Source organism: Lotus japonicus, chromosome 1 (genome assembly GCF_012489685.1).
Source record: "Lotus japonicus ecotype B-129 chromosome 1, LjGifu_v1.2".
Lineage (NCBI taxonomy): Eukaryota > Viridiplantae > Streptophyta > Magnoliopsida > Fabales > Fabaceae > Lotus > Lotus japonicus.
The window spans coordinates 1,097,063-1,116,732 of record NC_080041.1 but is presented as its reverse complement, the minus strand read 5'-3'; the positions used below and the strand labels follow the sequence as shown (position 1 = coordinate 1,116,732).

General features: G+C 33.4%; 2 protein-coding genes across 3 annotated transcripts; both read left to right on the top strand.

The window, feature by feature from the left end:
- The first annotated feature begins 218 nt into the window (after positions 1–218).
- Positions 219–1,824, top strand: LOC130732910 (glucan endo-1,3-beta-glucosidase 12). The gene is made up of 3 exons (XM_057584920.1): positions 219–401; positions 607–861; positions 1,515–1,824. The coding sequence occupies exons 1-3, from the start codon at positions 335–337 to the stop codon at positions 1,547–1,549; spliced, it is 357 nt and encodes a 118-aa protein (XP_057440903.1). The 5' UTR covers positions 219–334; the 3' UTR covers positions 1,550–1,824.
- An 11,508-nt stretch (positions 1,825–13,332) lies between these two features.
- Positions 13,333–17,224, top strand: LOC130732907 (scarecrow-like transcription factor PAT1). Of its 2 annotated transcripts, XM_057584916.1 has the most exons (4): positions 13,333–13,525; positions 13,953–14,169; positions 14,755–15,931; positions 16,287–17,224. In XM_057584916.1, exons 3-4 carry the CDS (start codon positions 14,992–14,994, stop codon positions 16,973–16,975), a joined length of 1,629 nt encoding a protein of 542 aa, XP_057440899.1. In that variant the 5' UTR covers positions 13,333–13,525; positions 13,953–14,169; positions 14,755–14,991; the 3' UTR covers positions 16,976–17,224. The 2 variants fall into 2 exon arrangements, with proteins under 2 accessions (XP_057440899.1, XP_057440898.1); XM_057584915.1 differs by lacking the exon at positions 13,953–14,169.
- The last annotated feature ends 2,446 nt before the right edge of the window (positions 17,225–19,670 follow it).

Below are 19,670 nucleotides of genomic sequence, written 5' to 3'. Positions count from 1 at the left end.
CACTTTCTTAAGGTGATTGTGAAGCACGTGACAGAGCATCACCGCTGGAAATTGGAAGTGGCATCAGAAGTAACAAATATGCATATGTTCTTTTCAGTGGATCACATTGGTGACTATCAGAACTTGCCAATAATATGTTGTTTTCTTTCTTCCATTTCCAAATCTGATCCTATATGGACCACTTGCAAGGGAATAAAATATTCCAAAACTTGAACATTACATAACTTTATTGCCCTTTCTCTCACCATATATACTTAACCAACTTGCTATTGTATGGGCTATATCTATCTATTTAGCCTTTATCAGCAAAGCCAATCTCATTCTCTCCCCAGCAATGGCAATGTGGATGCTGAAGTTCATGCTTCCTCTACTTTTCCTGGCCATGATTCCTCCAAAAACTGGTATTTTAAACATACTTATTTCAGAATGTCTGAAACGTTTGTTCTTTACACGTTTTCACAATGTTATGAGCTGTTTAGAGTTTGGCACTCAAGAAATTTAAAGTTGCGAACATTAAAATGCTTATGATTGTTTCTTTTCCCCGTTCTCTCGTGTTTGCATAATGTTTACGTGTAATGTTAATATTCAAAAGTAAATTCAATGCAGCCTATGCCGAATTCGAGCTATGGTGTGTGGCAGATGAGCAGACCACAGACTCTGAGTTGCAGGGGGCCTTAGATTGGGCTTGTGGGAAAGGAGGTGCAGATTGCAGCAAGATTCAGGAGAACCAACCTTGCTACTTCCCAAACACATTGAAAGATCATGCTTCTTATGCCTTCAACAGCTACTTTCAAAAGTCCAAGCATAGTGGTGGTTCTTGCCACTTTAGAGGTGCTGCCATGACAACAGAAGAGGATCCTAGTAAGTATTGAAAAGATTCCTGATATCCATTCCCTGCTATTGTGTTTTGTTTTACCTAAGAGCGAAGACACATGCATGTTCACTTCACATGGCAATCATAAAAGCAAATCTAGAAAAAAAAAAGGGTAGGCCATGTGACTTTAAATAACTTGATGAATATTAAAATTGGCTAGTTCATTTAGTTTGAATTATGACACAAAAGAGGAAAAAGAAAACTAGCTTGTCAAACAAGTTAGTTAGCATTCCATACTTGCATAGACACTATACTTACTCAGTGTGTGTGAAGTGTGAAGAGAGATAGAATGGTTCATTCAAATAGTCCCACATATAACGAATCCTTCTGTCATGAATCAACTATCCCAAAAGTTTAATCTCTATATTATATTTCTAACACATCCCTTCACATAATTCAACTTATATATCAAAATAATGGAGACAATAAGAACCGAACCCTAGACCAATAAGTTATAGAGACTCTTATACCATGTCATGAAACAACTATCTCAGAAGATCAAACTTATGGGTGAAAATACATGAATGTTTTTATGTTATATTTCTAACACACTCTCGGATTGAGACAATCCTAGATTTAAGATGGTGCAAGTGTTACAGCTCAGAAGTCTAATCTATCACTACCTAATGTTTATGTGCAGGTCATGGTTCTTGCCACTATGACTTCATTCCCTGATCTCAACTGTGAAGGGTGACTCAAAAAACTGCAGAGAAAACTAGATCTTGGGCCTTATATTTCTGTGGAATACCAATGTACCAATTTTGCTCTTGCTTTTTTTGTATTATTGACAGAGCTTAAGTCTTCCATTGTAGTTGCGAGCTGATCTCAGTCGAAGGCTGAAAAAGCTTAAATTCTTTTCCTGCTCTTGTATTACTGGCTTGCAATCTTAAAAACTAATTTCATTTCTTTTTTAATGAATTGATGAACGTGTAGTTCAATTGCATTTTTCATTTTGGACCTCACTACTAATATTAGAATTTTCCTTGTAAAATTGTAAATTGTATTCAGGAAATTATGATTCTTATCTCAGCAGTGGAATGCACCTGAAATATAAAATTTGAAGTGGATTATTGGGCCTTAATAATAATACAACACAAGCAACGTTCAGCAATGGGCTACAAATGTTTAATATTTCGAGAAAATTCAGAAATGGAATATTGGGCTTTGATGAATACTAACTTTATTCTTTTTTTGTCAAGGGTAAACTTCATTAACAATACCTACACTACCTTTGTTTGACACAACATTCTTGACCCAAAAGAACCTAAAAAGTGGAAAAAATAACTTTTAGCTAAAAACTTAAAAATTTACCCCCCAAAAAAGCTACTGAAAACTTAAAACATTAAGACCCAGTTTGGAAGAGCTTATTTAAGCTTATCTGACAGCATAAGCTCTTATGTCAGTGTTTGGGAGGGCTTATGCAAACAGCTTATGGCCTGTCATAAGTTATTTTCAGCTTATTTTCATAAGCTACTCAGGATAGCTTATGAGAAACAGCTTATGCTTATGTACAGCTTATTTTTAATTTATTTCAATAAATTTTTAAAAATAGCTTATGAATAAGCGCTTATGTCATAAGCGCTTATGACTATAAGCGCTTAATTAAGCTGTTTTTCCAAACGGGGCCTAAGCTAACTTGTTGAATTAGAAGTGTTTGATACACTTAGTGGCTGGACTTTTACTGGGTTCTTTCTCCAATATTCAAGGAACCAAACTTGAGAATCCCTGAAGAATGAGTCAACTAGAATATAATTTGGGTGGCCAAATATTCTACGGTTGAAATTGGAATTAGAATTGACAGTATGTTTTCCTTGAAGTCAAAGTCTTTGGTAGACTTAGCAATTTAATAAATAAACAAACAAGCATTCTGATTATGAATTGAGAGGACATCATATAGAACCAAAAGTTGCATTAACTGAGGAGCTATCCTAGCCTAGCAATCTTACCACAAACATCTATTAATCGATGAGTTACTGTCAGGAACTAAAACACACATATACACAATTATTAATTTATGATAGTATACTATTTTATGTGAAATTGCCTTAATTTTTATTTAAAAGTAATTCCACAATATTTTGCAAAACTATAATTTCTCTTCATGCGTATTCATTCATTTGAAAATTGAGTGGGAGATATGGGATGAAGACTTATTGACTTAAAACACCTTGGTTTACAAGTTAAAACAAGTGTGTAACCATGAAGTCCAATATTTCAACTTGAGAGAATTCCCAAATTAATACTTGGAATTTGGAAGGAAAATAATTATTAATTTCTCTTGGTCTAAAATGTGTTCCAATGTCCTCATCAAAATTTTCACTTACTTACCTTTTGTTTGACAACGAATTATAGGTAAAAATGATATTTAAATTTCTAGAAAATTACTTTGAATTAACAAGGAATGTTTTAAGATTTAGTCAAATTTTAAATAAAAATTATAGCTTGGCTAACATGAATAATAATTTGCTGTCCATGTGTTTCCCTATGGAATAAGCTCTTTGCAATTCGATATTAAGATCTAATTGTTGGACCAAAGAAAGGGCAAAAAAAAAAAAGGAGATGGTTTAAAATTGGGGGATAAAACTCTACATTGGGCTAAAAAGCAAACCATAAATAGACCAGACACCACATCTTCACCCAAAACTTTAAGGCAATGAGTATATGGGTCCTCACACTTATAAATCACTCAAACTTATTATTATCTTTCAATGTGAGACTTACTCACACTTGATACACAACACTAATTACTTCGTTATGGTGTTAGACGGATCTTGTTGACTAAATGCATGTTTAGTTTTATAATTTACATAAAATGCAAAACATGTTTACTAAGAAGTTACAACTAATACCTTCTAATCAAAAGTGATTCTAGTGCATTATAACATGATGAAACCAAACATTCTATAATTAACTTGTTTCAATTAATGTTTTTGTTCTTTTCTTCTATAGAAAAGAGAGAAATGGATATTGATAAAGAAAAATAAATTGATTCATAAATTACGCACACGCATGCATTAGCAACTTGCAAATTTAAAAATCTATGGACAGATTGATTTTTCAAATTGAAAAAGACAAAGTTATCCCAAAATGAGATATGGGACATAAACACATGCAAAGTAGTCCATAGCACACTTCCCAATTTGCATTTGCCTAGTCAGGAACAAGTAACAATGCATAGCCTAAAACATTGATACAAGAATTTGTTCCAAAATAAAGATGGGGTACATGTGGGGAGAGGGACCCATGTGTTAACCAAAATGCAACAATGAACACCCTTCAAAATAGGTGTATAAAACTGTAACTTTGGTAATTGATAGGAATAAGACAAATCATGTAGATAAAAAGTACACACATTGATGTATTCTTTGTCCCAAAACCCTTTACATGGGCGGTGCCATGATAGAAAAACAACACGAAAGTCAAACTCTCATTATGCTTTTTGGTTTTGTCATGTAGTATGTGACTTGGTAAAATTTCAGACATAATTGGACCAAGTTTCTGTTTAGTCTCACATAGCAGCTACCATGAGTGTGTGTATGGAACATTGGTTACTAAATATGGCTTCATGTTCATTTAAGAAATTTGTGAATAGGAGGAGTATAGTGTGATAGTTGCACATCTCATTTTTTATCACAAGGTTTGAGATTCAATCCTTATTTAAAGAGATGAAACATATTTTGCGGTCAATCTTATCATTTAGTGCGAGCAAATACTATGAGGAAATCAATAATTACTGTCAGCGATGGATACCATAATCTCAATAAAAAGGAAATATGGAAACAGGGGACAAAGATCCATCAAGAAGGCCTACATTCTCTCTTTAAAGTTTGCAATTTACAAGAGCTTGTATCCTAAAGTACAACAATATATAAGGATGTTAGGGACAACCTTTTGCTATGATGTTATCCCAAGAACTTGCTTGTCTAGAACACCTCTTGATTTTGATTAGTATTTCTAGTTTGATTAATCATTAAAGTTGGGAATAGGGAACTGAGCTTCAGAGTTTTTTACTGTTACTAATAAGTTTCAAACAAGCTTAAACACAAAAAGGCATGTTGATCTTTTGTAGTTGAGCTAAATTTAGAAAAAGCTGATCGAAATCATCCATCCTAACCCAATCAAGTCAAATCTCAAATATAAAACAAGAGACAATAGGAAATGAATAAAGTTAAAGTATGCAAAATACATGCTTTGTTAAGGGTTAATGCTCCCATATAGCTGGAGTCAGTTTATTAATTGAATAACTGTTAAATTTTGAAGGACTTGAGAACAAGGGATGGTTAATTTCTAATAGGTTGCCTGCCTAATGTAATGAATCCACTGCATGTTTATTTCAAAATTTACACAAAATTAATGCATGTTTACTCATAAGCTAGACTTGTAATTTGTAACTATAAGTGATTCTACAGTATTTTGCTATTTTGCACAAAGTGGTATATTTCATTGCATGGCCAGATATAAACATGTTTCCCCTTGATTAAGATATATCTACCTATTTCTTGTCTTCACACATCCTCGTGTTGTGCTACATGCGTGTCGGCGAATATTAGAAGAGGGAAATTGGGAATCGATAGCATAAATTTCTTGTTGTAGAAATAGAACTTCAAGCATTTGTACGGTACGTAAGTTGAACTTTTTGGTGGCAATAACATTGTCCATGATGGAGTTTGGCACACTTATACTTATAAAAGACACTTTCACGCTTAAGTCACCTTTTAGAATAGAGAAAATTGTAAAGTTTTACAAGGACATTCAAATGATTAATGCTTGTATAAATGAAACATCAAACATGTATTTATAGACATGATAAAACGTGTAATTGAGGTGCAGAACATTAATGAAACATCAAACATCTGTGTAAGACTTTTGATATGATAATTACGGTTGAGGAATCTTACAATAGTTTAGTAAATGTGTTGTTTTAATTTAGTTCGACTAGTCGTAAAACAATGTAGATCTTCATTTTGATCATCCAATCAATCAACATAGTATTCACTTAATTGTAAAAAAATTGGGCCGTTCGGAATAATATAAGCCTCCTAGCTATTTGGGCCGACTAGAAGGAAGAGTAATTCGATAAAACATTAAAATTAAAATATTCATGAGTGAGTATGAACATGATAAGGTAAAATAAAATAATAAATACCTAATAATTTAGCTGAAAAAGAAGAATAGAAGTCAGGAGGAAAAGAAAAGCATACACCTCACAATTAGGGGTTGTAAATTTTGGCCAATCGAGTCATGACAACTCTTTGCCAGCAATAGGCCGAACCACCAAACCATGGGTCTATTTTTCTAAGGATTTCTGAATTGATTAATAGATTTTTAAAATAAATTATCTCTTGCAGTCAGCGGATAAAATTGATTTTAATTGTTGAAAAATTGAAATGTAGAATTTCTTTACACTAGTTTATCTTATAATTTTAATAGTAACATTACATATAATTAAAGTAAACACATATATCCAATTATGTCACATCAATATAAAATATAAATTAAGAAAAGAAGAAAAGTTAAATGTCTATGTAAAATCTCAAAGTGAAACCAGTTACAAACAAATGAAACAATTAAAGATGGTGATATATAATTATATATGTAGTGTTTTTTTCCGTGCGTTGCACGAGGTCTATTGTATTTGATATATCAATTAATCATGAATGTGATTATGCGTGTTTGTTCAAATTTTAGATAATTGAGGCAAATCTTTTTAAATTCGGTTTCAAGATCTGTTTTGGAATTATGAAACACATGTCAACAAAAGATAAGTTATTTAATTCCTTTCTAATATATATTAATATATAGAGGAGGAGATGACTGATGCAGTATCTTAGTTAATTAGGAAAAATCTTTTAAATTTTAATGGATTATAAGGCATTACATTTTTTTTATATTGTGGATCATAAGAAAGAATAAAAGAAGAAATTGCGGGATTCCTGTAAATATGTAGTAAATTAGGCTTGAGACTTTTCCTAATTTAAAGATATACTAAAAACGGTTTCAAGATTTGTTTTGGAAATAAATTTAATAAGGAGTAATCTAGGTAAATCTTAGATAATTATGACAAATCTTTTAAAATTCGGTTTCAAGATAAAATAACACAACATAAGAGAATCTATCAAATGGAATGACACGTGAATTTTTTTTTTATGAGAATTAACCTGAGAATGACACGTGGGATTTTTTTAGAGTATTAATTAATTTAAGATAAAAATAAACAACCTAAATCCTAATTAATTTATACTCTAAAAAAATCTTTAAAATAAAATAAAATATTTCCTGAAATTAACATTAAATAAATAATAAGATAAATTAACATAAAATCAAGAAATAAACAACCTAAATCCTAATCAAATCTAAAATTTAAAATGGTAATAAATAAAGATAGATAAAAACTATCAAAATCTAACAAATCACAATAAAAACTCATAAAATCCTGAATTAATTAAAAATCCGAAAATTCAATAAAAATACCATAAAAATTAATTAATATTCTAAAAATAAATAAAAAATAAACTAAGATAAAATCAAGAAATAAACAACCTAAATCCTAATCAAATCTAAAATTTAAAAATGTATTTGTTTATGAGAATTAACCTAAGAATAATCAAATCTAAAATTTAAAAATGTATTTTTTTATGAGAATTAACGTGAGAATGACACGTCATTAAGAATTAACGTGAGAGTGACACATCACTAAATCAGCCTGATAGAAGTTCTTCTTTTCTAATATATACTGATACTGATTGATTGATATTGATATCACTTTCATTTTAGGTCAGTTTTCAGATATGTCATAAATCATAGAAGGAAACTAAAAACAATGAGAGATAAGAGGTGATCTTCGATTGAGCTAATCTAGAAGACTAATTATAATATTTTTGTATCCTTACAATTAAATCTTTGACACAATCGCGGGCGCACACGAGAATAATCACAAAACTCCAAATTGGAGCAAATGACAAATAAAAGGTAAATCGAATGTAAGGGTGTGGGCCATGATGGACACTTACTTTGGAGAGGACAAAGTATAAACAAGATTCTCCTTTCTTTCTAGTTTAATTCATTTGTTACATTTGATTATTCCACAAGCATATTTAAGGGGTGAAACTCCTAGCTAAGTACATACGAGTGCAATGAAAGGTGTCCCATGGAAGGTACTGGTGGTGGGATTCCCTACCACTTTATAAATGGAAGCTCAATAAGTGTATTTTTCATCAAATTCAAGTCAAAGAAATTTCCCAATAACATAAATAGCTATGGATGTTGCTGCAACTTTCAACGGGATTTGCCTCAAATACAAGAGGCGATTCAAAATTGACGAAAACACATTGGAGGCACATAAATAGGTAGAACTGAATGCGGAAAGTATGGAAAAATATCTCGTATAATGTATTTAACCAGAAAACTAATTATGTTTTTGCGGAAGTGTCTACTCTACGAAATGAAGGGTGTGTGTGGATGTAGTAGGGGTTGCAAAGTTGTTGAGTTGGCCGTCTCTCATATCGAGACATTGAAAGCAGCGCGTCGGGTTATAATTGGACACTTCCATCGTGCTATGTGTTGAAAGTCCTACATTGGCTAGAAATAGAGCATAGATAGCATTTATAAGGGTTGTGCAAACCTCAACTCTTGAGCTAGCTTTTGTGGTTTGAGTATAAGCCTCCCAATTTCTAATATGATATCAGAGTATATCCTAGATCCATTTGTTGTTTGTTGTGGAGACCTCCCATAATTGGATCACCCGTTGTTGTTGATCGCACTTCCAGGTTGTTCAGTCCTGGACATGAGGGGGTGTGTTGGAAGTCTCACATTGGCTTATGCCGGCATAGGGGGACTACACCGAGTTCGACAAGGAGAAGCTCTTGCTGTAAACATATGACTGTTTCGCTTACCAAAACCTTACTCACTCAAACTCGATAACATTTGTTATCTTAAGAGAGAGTAGGCTTAGTGACGCAAAACAAAAATAATGTTTTTATTTATAGAATTTTGTCAATCACAAAATTCTAATTAAACGTGAAACAAAAGATAAGATAAGTTGATTTTGTAATCTTCTCACACTTATATTCACTGGCATAATGAGTTAAACATAACCTAAAAATTTAAGCAAGTTCAGATTTTTTTTAATTAATCTAATAAAATATCCAAATTAGATTTTATTATTTAATACCTAATTCAAAAAAGACAGTTACGAGAAGATAAAAAACTAACAAATCCTTATGTGTTTTTTTTGTTACAAGAGCAAGAAAAATCCTTATGTGTTTAATCATCCAATTACTAGAAAAAGAATTGAGCATATTTTAGTTGATATGTCTCAACATTTCATTCAACAAGAACATGATCTAGCTAGCAATCTGATAAGAGCACGCGTATAAAGTGAACATGGATGGTGGACCAAAACAATTAGTAGTAGTAATGCAAAGATATAGAAACAAAAACAGAGTCATGAGCTGCTCTTGTCTTTTATCTTTATTTTCTTCTACAAAAATCATTTTATTTCAAATTTGCGACTCAAATATTGATATAAAGTGGATTCAAAGTCAGTTACGCAGAACAAATTACATTGTTTATTGAATTATGTATTCCAAAAAGTTATACATGTTTCCTACGTCCTTATCTCTATAGTCAACTTATTCTTATTTTTGTGCATAGTGGATTCTTGAATTCAAAAATGAAAATAAAATACTCGTCATGCATTATATTAATTAGTAAAGAGGGTTTCTTATATGATTTATTAAATCTTTACAAGCCACTGTAAAATTGTGTGTTTGATATTATAAGAAAACAATGAATGATTAATTCAAGTGGCTGGTGCATATTTTTATTCACTCTTGAGAAAAGTTTCGTGTTTGAATTTTGTAAATGGAAAAAAATTACTAGAAAAAGTTAGTACCATCAAAATGTGGGAATTTCAAACTCGAATTCATAAGAATATATATGATATAAAAAAATAATTAATAAAATAATTTTTGAACATAATTAATTATCAGGGATTATTAAAAACCTATTAATAACAAAATTGTTTTTTTTTTCACATCGGAAAGATAAATTGTACCCCTCAAATATTGAACCCTGGACCTCCTCTACCCAACACATATGTTTTCTAATACTTACCACTTGAGCTATTAATTGGGGATAATAACAAAATTGTTGAACATAAGTAATTATCAGAGATTATTAAAATTCACTTTGCCTACTTTCTTGTTGTTATCATAAAATTAAGATAGCAACCATTCAAAAAAAAAAAAAAAGATAGCAAGGATCGAATGCGCACTCTTCAATGATGTGCGTTGGTAATTAACTTTCCGTAGACTACATAATTATTACTTGAATGGGATTAGGATAAGAAATGTAGTAATTATTGTCCAAGATGATATTTTTGAGATAAGTTCAATGGATTATTATGAAATAGAACAAGTGCAAAAAGCAAAATGAGGATCTAAAATAAAATTATTATGACTAATAAGACAGAAAGGGAACAAAGTGCATGTTAGCTGAAGTGTAAGGCACTACTACTTACATCATTGATGCCATTGCCTTGAATGTAAGGTTCTCTCTTCTAGGTACTGACTCAACCGTGTGGGTCATTATCTCATAACCTTTTCAACCATAACCTTTCGCGGATGGCTTATATTATAATAATGATGAAATAATTAAAAATGGAATTAAAAAAATATAAGATACACACTAATGAAATTACCAAGCTGAGCTTAGCTCTTGTTCCCACGTTTTTTTTTATATTTACTTATACACATTTAAATATTAGTAGATGTTGTTGAGTGAAGCTCGATCACCCACTTCATGTGAAACCATTACAGCTTAAATTATTAAGGAAAACAAATCTCTGAAAAGTTTGGCTTTAATAGTAATACTCCCTCCGTTCCTTTTTATTTGTCTTTCTAGCACAATTTTTTTGTTTCCTTTTATTTGTCATTTGGTGATTTAAGGTTACATTGTACCAATTATACCCCTAACACAATCTCATTTATTCCATTCAAAGTTTAGTAGTGGAAAATTGAATTTAATGAGCTTCCTGAAAACTGTGTTGTCTTTCTTGCTTCAAAATTTCATTGTCCAATCTGATTTTAGCTTTAATTATTCATATGACTATTCAACTTGACTATAAATACATACTCCAATGTTACTTTGCGGTTAATTATGGAGTACATTTCATATAATCACATCATAAAATTGCATGATACTTAGTGGTTCAAAAAAAACTGCAGTAGAATTTGATTGAATGGAAACTAGCCTTTCAATTTAAAAAATAAATGAATTCAAATAATATTCCCAATATAGTTTTAAATTCCAATGTTACACAAAAAAAAAAGAGTGTAGCATTAAATTCTGTCATAGGAAAAAAAATTCATTTGAAGACTTAGAATTCTATAAAAAGAAAACACATGGTGAATTATCAAGTGCACAATTAAAAAAATCTGATGGAAAAAGCAAGAGTGGAAGACTCATTGGTCTCATTGCAATATTTGAAGACTCATTGTTTATCAAGTGCACAATTATGCGTTTCCTTTTTTTTTTTTTTTGAAGTCTTTTAGTCTTTCTTTGAGGAGTGCATGAGACAATGTAAAATTAATGTTGTTGAAACCTGAAATAGTTTAATGATATGAGAGAGAGTGTTGTGGGAAAATTAGGAAATTAATTATTGGAGAGAGAAATTCTATGAATGAAGATAAAGTAAATATTGAATTGAATTAGGGTAAAATGGGAAAATTAGCTCTAAAAGTGCAATACCTTGGTGGAAGAGCTTTGTACTAGAAAGACAAATAAAAAGGAACGGAGGAACAGAATGGTACTCCCTCCGTAATAAATTAGGTGTCTAAGAAAAAGTATTTACACTACCTGAGCTTAATTTAGTGATACAATTGACAAGCATTTAATGATTATGAAAGACTTCAATACGACTTTGATACTACTCCCTCCGGTCCTATTTATAAGCATGAAAGAGAAGAAAAATCTTGGTCCTTTTTATAAGAACCAAATGAAAGTTTGAGCTATATTAATTAATTTTTTCCAATGATGCCCTTATTAATTCTAACTTGTAAAATGTGTCTCATTAATTATTCTCTTTCTTTTCCACTTTCCAACAATAATAACAAAGGGTAATTTTGGAAGTTCATTTTAATTTAAGACAAATTTAATGCATTTTATCTAGTTTAACTACATTTCTTAAACTATGTGATTTTTTTTATTGTTGCTTATAAATAGGACCGGAGGGAGTATTTCAATAAAAAATGTTAATCGTCATCCTTGTTCAGAAACAACGTGTGTGTTTTAACACAAGCAATGTTTGGCCCAAATCCTATGAGAATGCCTTTTTTAGGAGTGATGGTCAATATGCTCAATAAATATTGATCTAAGATACTGGTAGTGGTTGTTAGATTTGGGTGAACTTTGCAAAAGTGCAAAAAGAAATTATTTAATTTTCATGAGATTGTGGACCATGTAGACATGCACTTGATAGATGTGAGAAAGAAGAGAAAAAATAGAAATAATAAATGTGATACATGATTGTATATGATAAGAATAGAACAATCAATAAAAATTTAGGCATTTATGAAGTGTGTATATTGTTCGCATGTCTAAATGTTTGTTCTGGCCACTTAAATGACCATAAGACTTAATATCACCCTGGTCGGCCCACATGGTTCACAATCGAATGAATGTTGTGTTGGTCGGCCAAAACGATTAAAATGAAGTTTAACTCGCCCGACAACTAGTCAGATAAAGACAAAGTTTACGGGGTTAATAATCCTAAGATTGTCCAATCAATATCATCATCTCAAAATTTATCCCCAATAGCTAAACTAAAGTTAAAAGCTCCCATTAATGTTTGTGCCGAACTCTATAAATACATATTGAATCATTTCATGACTTGAGCATAATTCATTGGCTCACTTATAACTCTTATAGGATTTTAAGTTTCCCTCTCTAATCTTAAGCTGATTTAGCGTTAAAGTGTCTTTCGTAAATACTTTCCCATTGTCTTCCATCGTGTATATTGAGCATTCACCCGTGCACTTAGTCTTGCACCACCAAACTTTGATCAGGCACTCTCTACTCATTATTTGGAAGAACAATTCCATCAATTTTTCATCTAACAAACAAAGTTTGAAGGTGAAAATTGATTAGGGTGTAAGAAAAAGTACTGATAAGGAATTTGAAGTTAAACTGCTAATACAAAAGTATAGCATGTTTGGTTCTATTGTAAAATACTCTTAAGATCACTTCAAATTCAAACGTTATGAGTTTTAACTTTTGAGTAAATTAATGTTTTAGATTAAATGCAATCATGAAATCTAACATGCATGCAATCTAAATGTAATAGTATTGAGTATTGATCGGTGTATTTGACCAAACATATCAAGGGTATTGCTGTCATTACACGAAACAAAGGTTGCTTCTGAGCATCAGATCAACATTAAACACTTGCCAATGGTTTTTGTGTAGTTTCTATAATTATGTAAGGGCTGTTTTTCTTCTTCATTATTCTATATGCCACTGCTAGTTTTTCTTCATTGGAATAGCTTTGTCTCTCTTCCCTCTACTTTATCTCATGTACTCACTCCTATGCTCTTAAATTCTACTCCACTGTGTCTTATTCAGCTTTAAAGGAGTTTCCATCCTCAAAACAAAGTAAGAATCTGGTTTAACTCATGGCCTCAAACTGAAAGCCATGGATGACTTTATATTTTTCCTTCATAAATTGCTTTATTTTTGTTCTTCCATAGATTTACAAGGGTTTCTTTCTCCAAATGGGTTTGTGATGTAAAGTGTGTTAAGCTCATCCTCCTTATCTGTGGATTTCTTGAGTTTGGTTTTTAGCATTTCTGTTTGTGATGGAAATTGTTTTACCTGAAATGTCAGTCTCCTTTGTTTTAATCTTTAGTGGCTTCTTAGACAATTCATGCAATGAGGTGAGATATTTGATTTCCTGTTTCTAGTCATGGGGTGATATGTATTTTTCTGTGAACCCATCTGTTTATTATAATTTTGTTCTGACTTCTGATGTATATGTCAGTACTGTTTAAGGGGTGATTTGATTAAACCTTGTCATATATAGGTGATATTGGCTAAGTGCATGTTTGGAACCCTTCTACAATTGATTCTGAAGTCATAATCAATTTTGGAATTGATTCTGAAGTCAGAATCAATTTTGGTGAGAAGCTTATGGGGTTTAGAATTGATTCTGGTGAAAGAGAAGTTGATCCAAACATGATATAAGAGTGTCTGGGTAACTTCAGAAAAAGTACTTTCCATTTGCTGATGCTACTTTTGTGGTATGTGCATCTGTTCTTACTGACATTCAAAGTTTTCTCCCTCTCTGTTAATTTTCAGATTTTTTTAAAATAACAAATTTCATTAGATTTTGTGAAAGATTTCGTAGAGGATTTTTCACTATACCAATGTATGTTCTTCTATTGTATAAAGTACTTAATTTTATTCAGATGAAATCTAATTCAATCCTATATACAGGGCCATCTACATTTTTTGTGTGTCTTGTTCATGTTCTGATAATTCCCTATTCTCTCTCTCTTTGTTTAATTCTGAAAATTATGAAATATTTTTCTTTTCTTTATTGGTCAATGAAAATCATAATTCTTTGAAATTGGTTATTTATGCAGTTTCTTGGTCATTTACTATTTTTTGGTAAAAGAAAACAGATAGAAGAAATGAAATATTTGACTTGGTATGAGAGTCCATGTTGTTGATAATACACGGCAGAAGAAGAAAAAGTAGGCTAATTGTAACAGTGCACTGTTCTACAAGAGTGCTTAGTTTCTTTAGGACCTGAAAACAAATATTCTATTTCTTTCTATATATTATATGAATGTTAACATTGATGCTGTGCTTCTTCCATGCAGACAGAAGATTGTCTCAAATCTTTGGTTTTCCATCACAGAAGAATGAACTTGTTGTAGCAATTAAAGACTAGAACTACGTGTCTACTTTGAAAGCCTATCCAGGGATATCACTTTTGTTGTCATGAGTACCACTTAGCAACTGTGTCTAAACAACTATTGGTGATAGTTCACCTTCTTAATACAATCTCCTGGAAGAGACCTTGGAAGCATTAAAGTTGAGAAGTGATTCATTCTACAATGCAGGCATCAGAGCAACATAGAAGTTCAAGCATGTACCATCAACAGTTGCAACAGATTGAAGCCTACAACTTGCCGCAGTATCGAACCCTGAATCATCAGCTATACTACAATGATGGAGGCCAATTCTCCACTCCAAGTTCTTCTGAACTTTACTGCACATTGGAGTCATCATCTGCAACTGGAAGCTTCACTGTTTACAACTCTCCTTCAACTGTTAGTTTCTCACCTAATGGTAGCCCAATATCACAGCAAGATTCTCAGTCATATTCATATCCACCTGAACAGTATCATTCCCCTGACAACAACTATGGCTCTCCGATGAGTGGATCTTGCATAACCGATGATGTAAGTAGCTTCAAGCACAAGCTGAGAGAGTTAGAAAGTGTAATGCTTGGCCCTGACTCTGATAACATTGATAGTTATGACAGTGCTATTAGCAATGCAACCAACTTTGTTTCACTTGAGATGGACAGTTGGAGACAAACAATGGTAGCAATTTCTACTAAAAACCTGAAGCACATCCTTATTGCATGTGCCAAAGCAATTGCAGACAACGATTTGCTAATGGGGCAATGGCTTATGGATGAATTGCGGCAGATGGTGTCAGTTTCTGGCGAACCGGTTCAGAGGTTGGGAGCATACATGCTAGAAGGACTTGTTGCGCGATTGTCCGCATCCGGGAGTTCAATCTACAAAGCTTTGAGGTGCAAAGAACCAGAAAGTTCTGAGCTTCTCTCCTACATGCACATACTTTATGAGGTTTGCCCCTACTTCAAGTTTGGATACATGTCTGCCAATGGAGCCATTGCAGAAGCGATGAAAGATGAAGATAGAGTCCATATAATTGATTTCCAAATTGCACAAGGAAGCCAGTGGATCACTTTGATTCAGGCTTTTGCAGCTAGGCCTGGGGGACCACCCCACATCCGAATTACAGGTATTCAAGGACGGACCTAGGTTGATAGGAAATGGGGCAGATTGCCTCCTCCAATTAGTCATTGTTGATTTTTTTGGGCTTGTTTGATTCTCTTCTCAGTTTTCTGAATTTAAAAACTATTTTCAGAAGAAAATAAAGGAAAAACAGTTTGAATTAGATGTTTTGCAAAGTTTAAAGAGAGAGATGTTTTGAGTTTTAAAAACTGAAAATAAGAACTGTTTTGAAAAACTTTTTGTATCAAACAAGTTTTCCTGTTTTTAAAAACTGATTCACAAAATAATAATCAAACAGACCCTTTACTTTTATGTGTTAAATTTTCGCGGCTTACCAATATTTTCTGGTTCCGTCCCTTCAGGTATTGATGATTCAACATCAGCTTATGCCCGCGGAGGGGGACTACACATTGTGGGAAAGAGGTTATCAAAGCTTGCTCAGCATTTTAAGGTGCCATTTGAATTTCATGCTGCAGCTATCTCTGGTTGTGATGTTCAACTGCATAACCTTGGAGTTAGACAAGGCGAAGCTCTTGCTGTAAATTTTGCATTCATGCTGCATCACATGCCGGACGAAAGTGTCAGCACTCAGAATCATAGGGACAGGCTGTTGAGGTTGGTTAAGAGCCTATCACCAAAGGTGGTGACACTTGTTGAGCAAGAATCCAACACAAACACTGCTGCGTTCTTTCCACGTTTTCTTGAAACTCTGGAGTATTACACAGCAATGTTTGAATCAATAGATGTTACTCTCCCTAGAGAGCATAAAGAGAGAATCAATGTGGAGCAGCATTGCTTGGCAAGGGACTTGGTTAACATCATAGCTTGTGAAGGGGTTGAGAGAGTGGAGCGACACGAGGTACTTGGGAAGTGGAGGTCAAGATTTGCAATGGCTGGTTTCACTCCTTACCCATTGAGTTCATTGGTGAATGGCACAATAAAGAAACTGCTTGAGAACTACAGTGATAGATATAGACTTGTAGAGAGAGATGGTGCTCTATACCTGGGTTGGATGAATAGAGATTTGGTTGCTTCATGTGCATGGAAATGAGAACTGAGCATTATGTGACTCCTCAAAGTTTGAGGTGGGATCAAGATGAACCTGTCCTTGTTCTTATTCGGTTTAGTTACTTAGGAAGAGTTAATGAGAAAAGCCACATCACATCCAATCTAATTGTCCATTTTCTCTGTTTCAAGAATTTCGGTATGAAATGTAGCTAGCATTTTTCTTGTATCAGTAATATTGATCTTTCTTTTCACAGTCTTTCTGGACCCTGAATTAAAAGATGGTTACATATAACAGCTTGACATGGTGGCTAGGGAAAGTGATTTCTTGGAGTAATAAGAGTGAGAATGACTTTTCACAGCTATGACTACACATTATGTTATTGCTAAAAAAACACACTTCCTGGAAGATATTAATAAACTGAGGCTGTGAGTTTTGGTGCATGAAGAGAGTTTTTCCTCCTGAAGGAAAAGTTTCTCCCAAGCTGACTAGGTTGAAAATGACTTGTAAAGTTGGACTTGAAAAATTAAGGCTTAAATAAGTTTTTGGTCCCTAACCTTTACTAAATGATTGGTTTTCGTCCCTCGCCGGAGCAAAGGTGGGTTTTAATCCCTAACCTTTGCCAAAATGTTTGGTTTTCATCCCTCCGGAGCACTGGGTCAACGCCGGAGCTCCGGTGGCCCATGTGGCATTGCCACATGGGATTAATGAGGCCAGGTGTTTTTTTATTTAAAAAAAAGAGAAAATTATTCTCTTCACCATATTTTCTGTTGTTTGCGTTAATTGGGGTGCTCTAATTAAACTCTTCAATTGCAATAAACTAATATTTTCCCTTCTTCAACAGCCTGCATCCACTCAAAGTTTCCAGATCTTTCACAATCTCCAAATTATGTTTAATCTCAACAATTCTTTTCATCTTTCAAAAAGCAATTTAAAATAGTATTTTCACTCACCCAAAAACGTGATCCTCCACACCACCCCTCCCAATCCCAACACACCATCATCAACAATCAAACCCTGTGCTACAGCCCAAATCAGTACTCGATCTTTGTCACATTCCCAGCCCTGAGAAGAAAACCACTGCACCAAATTGCCAGAACCAGACGAACAACAACATAATATAGAAGAACAATTGGAAGATCATGTGTTGCCTAATTTGGACTGGTAGGATTCCATAATGAAGGATTGATCTCAGATGCCGGTGGAAATATGGATCTGAGATGCATGTGAAAACCCAGATCCAGGGGTCGTGGTGGCTTGGTGCGGTGAGGGTTCGTCAAGCGCGCACCGCCGCCACCATCATCTTCATGGAGGCCATCCACCGTTGTGTTTCATATCTGGGTTGGGGTTTGAGGGATCTGAATTGGATTTGGGTTTCAATGACTGCCTCCCTCTACTCTCGTTATCTCCTCCTCCCTATCCCTTCAGTCGCACCCTTTGTATAACCATCGATGGCTTCATAGTGGCTCCGGCCATGGTGGTAAGTGTTTGAATAAAAGGTTGATTTGGGGGAATGGGTTGTTAAAAGTTGCGATTTTGAGGAAGAATCAGTGGTGAAGATGGGGTGAAGGTGGTGTTGGGGTTGGGGTTGGGGTTGGGATGGAGTGTCTGTAAGCAATTTCTGCGCTTGGGATGAGGTAAAGGAGAAGAAGATGAGGAAGGATGATGGTGTTGATGATGATGAAGAAGAAATCTGGGTGTGGGTTTTAATTAATTAAAAAAGAGGTTAATTAGTGCATTGTGGTGAGGGATTAGTTTAGGTTAATTGGGGTTTTTAATTAGTGAGTTAAGAGTTTTTAATTACTGAGTTAATTTTCTATTTTTCTTAAAAAAAATTAATAATAATAACAGCTGGCCTCATTAATCCCATGTGGCAATGCCACATGGGCCACCGGAGCTCCGGCGTTGACCCAGAGCTCCGGAGAGATGAAAACCAAACATTTTGGCAAAGGTTAGGGACTAAAACCCACCTTTGCTCCGGCGAGGGACGAAAACCAAGCATTTAGTAAAGGTTAGGGACCAAAAACTTATTTAAGCAAAAAATTAATACCAGTGATAAGAAAGGAGAATTGCATATATTAGAAGGGGGATTCTAAGGTATCCTTAAAAAAGGTTTTGGTGCCAAGTCATGTTGCATAAGACGTAGATATAATTTTTCAAACCTGTCTTCTCTGACTTTTTTAATTTGGTAGAAAAGGAGGCAAGACTCCAAAGCAAACTACAGTTATGAAGAAATATGGCTCATAAAAGAGACTATCACACTATCTCTCAAAGCATAGACTGCACTGCACTTAAGGCAGTGAAAACTTAATGGAGCAAGCAAAATATGTACTTGGATAATGTATAAGATGAGTAGCATTTCTTTCCACCGTTGACACTTGACAATAAAAAAAGAGTGGGAGTTTATCAGCCAATATGAACCAATGATGAAGAAGCTAGCCTTTGTTAATTAATAGTATTAACTTCCGTAAACTAATCATGACGATAAGTTGTTAGATAAACCAATCATCTCACACAAGAGCTCATTGCATTTGATACATGAACAATGTACACACACATCTTATGCCGAAATTTAACTTTTTATTAGAATAATGGTAGCAATATTGATAAAATTATAAATCACTAATTCATAGATAGACCTTTGATATCTTGTCATGTATCAACAATTTCAAAAATTCAAGTTGCTGGATGAAAACACATCAATGGTTTTCTGTTATAATTTTAAGAAACACCAATTCCA

Bases quoted from the DNA above. Each gene is read 5' to 3' on its own strand.
- LOC130732910 (XM_057584920.1), top strand. From the start codon at position 335: ATGGCAATGTGGATGCTGAAGTTCATGCTTCCTCTACTTTTCCTGGCC. The intron at 402-606 runs GTATTTTAAACA...AATTCAATGCAG, and splicing joins CATGATTCCTCCAAAAACTG to CCTATGCCGAATTCGAGCTA. The intron at 862-1,514 runs GTAAGTATTGAA...GTTTATGTGCAG, and splicing joins GACAACAGAAGAGGATCCTA to GTCATGGTTCTTGCCACTAT.
- LOC130732907 (XM_057584915.1), top strand. From the start codon at position 14,992: ATGCAGGCATCAGAGCAACATAGAAGTTCAAGCATGTACCATCAACAG. The intron at 15,932-16,286 runs GTATTCAAGGAC...CCGTCCCTTCAG, and splicing joins ACCCCACATCCGAATTACAG to GTATTGATGATTCAACATCA.